The sequence below is a fragment of the Spea bombifrons genome, chromosome 1 (genome assembly GCF_027358695.1).
Source record: "Spea bombifrons isolate aSpeBom1 chromosome 1, aSpeBom1.2.pri, whole genome shotgun sequence".
Lineage (NCBI taxonomy): Eukaryota > Metazoa > Chordata > Amphibia > Anura > Pelobatidae > Spea > Spea bombifrons.
The window spans coordinates 24,719,638-24,724,263 of NC_071087.1; the positions used below are offsets into that span (position 1 = coordinate 24,719,638).

At 39.9% G+C, this 4,626-nt stretch overlaps 1 protein-coding gene across 1 annotated transcript; it reads right to left on the reverse strand.

The window, feature by feature from the left end:
- Positions 1–531: 531 nt before the first annotated feature.
- Positions 532–2,656, reverse strand: LOC128479783 (uncharacterized). Its single transcript, XM_053458245.1, has 2 exons — positions 2,351–2,656; positions 532–2,240 (listed from the first exon to the last, which is right to left on the reverse strand). The coding sequence occupies exon 2, from the start codon at positions 1,978–1,980 to the stop codon at positions 532–534; it is 1,449 nt and encodes a 482-aa protein (XP_053314220.1). The 5' UTR covers positions 1,981–2,240; positions 2,351–2,656.
- Between the last annotated feature and the right edge of the window lie 1,970 nt (positions 2,657–4,626).

A 4,626-nucleotide genomic window follows, 5' to 3' on the forward strand; every position in this document is an offset into this window, starting at 1 on the left:
TACCCATTCAGGTAGCCCTTTCCACATATCATTTGTAACCTGCTCTGTCAATGGATATGCAATATAAAAATCAATCGTAGACATCGATTTTCTATCTTTGATCACTTCTTCTAACCTACCCAAATACAATTCCTCATACTCAGGAAGTTCTAAAACAATATGGCCATTAGGAGTGCAAGAAATGGTACAACCCATATCACACAGCAAGTCCTTTCGCAGCAAATGTATGGGACAAGTGGGGCTTACGAGAAATTTTACTTGTAAATTTATTCCTGCCAATTGAAAGTTTAGAGGCTGAGAAACAGGGTGAGGAATTGCTTTGTCACCAACACCTTTTACAAGAACTGGCAGATCTAAGCTTAAGGGACATTTTCCTATCCAGTCTTTGGACAGACAGGAGCGGTGAGCTCCGGTGTCTACCAAAAATTTCAGTATTTTACCTTGTACCTTTGCTTTAATAAATGGGCCTTCATCTTCAGCCGTTATAGTGGGGAATGAGTCAGAAACAGCATGGGTGTCAGTGTTAGCTAGTCAATCTCGTACATTACTGTCCTGTCTGTATAGTGGGGGTACCCACTTTGCTTTCTGTTGACCGGTTGCACTAGAGAACTGCCGTCTGTCAAAGCTATAACCTTCACCATTATTCACATTCTTTTTTGGGAATTTGCAATTCCTAGCCATATGACCAAGTTTGCCACAATTGTAACATGTCACGTTTCCTCCAGGTTGCTGCACCAACTGATCAGTACTTCCCCCTCCAGCCACAGGCTGTGAAGCAGAGACCACTGCTCTCATTGCAGCTCTATACTCCTTAACTTCAGCAACTCTCTGCCTTTCTCTAGAATCCTCTTTATATTTCTCAAAATGCTTTGCAGCAGAGACCACATCTTTTAAACTCCAACCAATCACCACTCTTTTTACTCCCTTCTTTACCTCTGGTAACAATCCTTTCACAAATGCAGCAACTATCATAGGTTCTGCGTTTCTCTCTGGGTCATTCACACCACTATATGCTTTCACCAACTTTTTAATTCTATCCGCAAACTCTTCAACACTTTCATTTTTACCCTGTAAAGCAGTGTTAATCTTAGTCCAGTCAGTGTTCTGAGGAAATCCTTCAACAAAAGCTTTAATAATATTATCATTCAATGTCTTGCGTGCGGCAGCATTGCGCTCTACCAATTCAACATCTGTATCCCAATTCAAGACATGTACTACTTTAGGAAACGCTGCTTTAAAACTAGTAAACTCTGCACTGGTTAAAATAATCTGCCACAATTGATCATAATCTCGTTTAACAGGGTCATAAGCAGTCATCAGTCCTTTCAAAACATCACAAAATTTAGTAATATCATCTCCAGGATGGGGAAATTGTTGTTTTAGAACTAACAGTTCTCCCGGTGCCAAAGGGTGATGCATGGTAAAGGGAACAACAGCATTATCCCTTTGTCCTATTTCTCTCATAGGATACATGCTTTCTGTGCTCGAAGCAATCTGTTTTACTTTAACAGTTTTATCTGTATTTCTTAAATCATATGGGTGTTTAACATCAATAGAAGGAGGAGGGGAAATTGGGTGCAGAGGAGGAGGGGAAGCAGTAGATTGGGATAAGGGTGATAGAGATGAAAAGGGTGTTGAGACAGAATGGGGAGGGGTGAGAACAGGTTCAGGAATGAGAACAGGAGCATCAGCTCCAGGGGCAACATGATTATAAGGGGGAGGATTAAATATCAAATCATCAATAGTCATATCATTGTTAGTAAGCAATGGAGGATATAACTTATCAACAAGTACAACATTCTGAGATTCTTTCTGCAGTTTTTTTATCAGTTTCCTCCTTCCTAACAGGATAAAGGGAACTGGCGGCCGCCTGAGGGTGTTGGGAGTTTTCAAATGGAGCAGACTCATTATGCTTTCTCCAGATTTTGAAACCTTCCCTAAACCACATACAAAACACTCTCCATTCATTTTTGGAGACATGTGACATGTCTTTCTTTAAATTCATACAGAGTCCTTTTAAGGATTCCATATTTAAAGATCCCTGTGAGGGTCAACAACAAAAATTATCCTCATCTGATTCTGAGGCTAATTTCCATTTATACATATATTTCCCATCTCTTTGCCATGCTTCTTAATCATGGTTTCTAGAGGGGACCCCGGGGTAACTCTGGAGAAAAGATTTCCCATCTTATTCTCCTCTACACAAAACACAAATCTACAATAGCGGGTTAGGCTATGTACTCTACAACAGCGGGTTAGGCTATGTACTCTACAACAGCGGGTTAGGCTATGCACTTCTACAATAGCGGGTTAGGCTATGTTCTCTACAATAGCGGGTTAGGCTATGTACTTCTACAATAGCGGGTTAGGCTATGTACTCTACAATAGCGGGTTAGGCTATGTACTCTACAATAGCGGGTTAGGCTATGTACTCAACTTAGTTGCAACTTCTGACAATACCATACAATACAATAACTTACTTCTTATAAACATACAAAATAGAATAACATGCATGCATCTTACTTACTCAACTCTTATGGATCCCGTCATTCAGATAGGTACCCAGTGGCCGACCCCCGTATCCTCTACCCAATACTTTACACTAAAGGCTTTCTTTTAAAAGAGGTGCCTCTTACCTTTTTTTAGATGAGCTCTTGTTGGGTAAAGGATCGTGAGTCTGCACCATCTGGATCCTGAGTCCGAAATGTGGGATCCCGGACGAGCCCCCAACTGTGAATGCTCAGTAACTTTGAGACACAGATTCTTCCCAAAAGAGTTGAATAAGCAGATTTTATTGCTCGTGCACACGAGGGAGTGTCATCAGCCAGACTACTACTTCTCCATGAAAACAACACATGTCTTATATACCTTTTACAAACAAGACAGCTACGTGCTAAGATCTGTCTACGTAGCAAGTGTCCTGAAATATACATACAGAAAGATACAGAAAACCATTCATCCTATTATGGTCATTTAATGTCAAAGACCATGTTTGCAGCTGAGATGATCAATCACTTCTGACCCCCCTCATTGTGGTCCTTGAATAGACTTGGTCAGTTTCTTTTAACTTACTTGGAGCAAGAAATAGCCAACCACCTGTCCACTCTTAACCTTTCATTGCACATAGAGTCACACAGAAAAGGACACTCAGGGTTAACATAAAAATATCTGCTGAGAAACTGAAGGCACATATTCAATATTCACAATGGTGACCATCGGAGCCTTGTAAGGATTAGATAGGACACAATTGGGATACTTTGATATAGTGGTGGGCTAAGCAACATGTGTCCATATAGCGTGACAAAATCCCCAATATTTATTACCGATAGGTGCTTTTAGATAGTATTTGTTGGATGTGTGCTGATTCCTGGCATTGTTGTATGTACATATTGGTTATTTCAGCAGCACCTTAAAATCTTCTTCGGTTTTTAAACAATAGGCAAGGTCAGGGCAAGATGAGTCAGGACACCAAGGCACAAGAAACATACTACTGGAGTGGATCACAGTAGAGCACCACCATGACACTAACCACAACATACCTTGGTTCAACTTACAACTGTATGTTGCATAATAAAACATACTATTCATAACATACAACATACTACCTGTATCCATAGCCTTTCAGCCCATTTTGAATCCCAACACCAATTTGAATCCCAAGCCAAAAGAATGTGTCCTGCATTTAAACACGAAGGGATGTGCACTACGACCCAATCTACTATAAAGGTGGTTAATCATTGTGCCTTGCCAGCATTAAGAAATGGGAGGGAGGGTAGGCGGTAATATTTTAAAATATACACCGCGTTGTATTACCCAAGGGCACTGTCCTTAGGGACCACAGCCATCCCTACCAGGCCCCCTTACTTGCCATTTACATATAGAGTGACCATAATTAAAACAAGATTATGCCAGGTAGTGCTGGTAGAAAACCTATAAGAACAAGCATGCACTATTTGTGTGTTGATGTAATATATAAATGTTGGTAGCGGGAATGTCTTAAAGGTCTCCACAATTATGGTTTTAGATTTTTTTTGTCTTTTTATGTTTTTTGAGGGGTTACATAAAATGCTCTAGAAAAATCTAGATTTAGCTAAAGCCTGAAAAGAGGAAGTTTATAAGAATCTAAAATTAGATATATTGCCTAAATATTGCCCAGTCATAAGTACCATATTTGCTCGATTATAAAACAACCCGGATTATAAGACATCCCCCTAAAATCTGAATATTCATTTAGGGGGAAAAACCTGAATATAAGACAACCCTATAGGAAAAAAGTGTAACTAGTAAATATTAATTCATGTAAATAATTTTTTCATATTAAATAAAAGCTATGATTGAGAAAAATATTTTTTTGGTTTTTATTTCCTTTTATTTGCCAACCTGCACCCCCAGTTATGCACATCTGCCCCCAGGCTTGCCACTCTGCCCCCAGAAATGACCTTGATTATAAGATGAGGGGTATTTTTTAGAGCATTTGGGGTTGAGGTCAGGGCTCTGTGTGGGTCAGTCAAGTTCTTCCACAGAAACTCATCCAACCATGTCTTTATTGACCTTGCTTTGTACACTGGGGCACAGTCATGCTGTTCCCACCAAGTTGGAATCATAGTATTTTTCAAAATGTCTTGG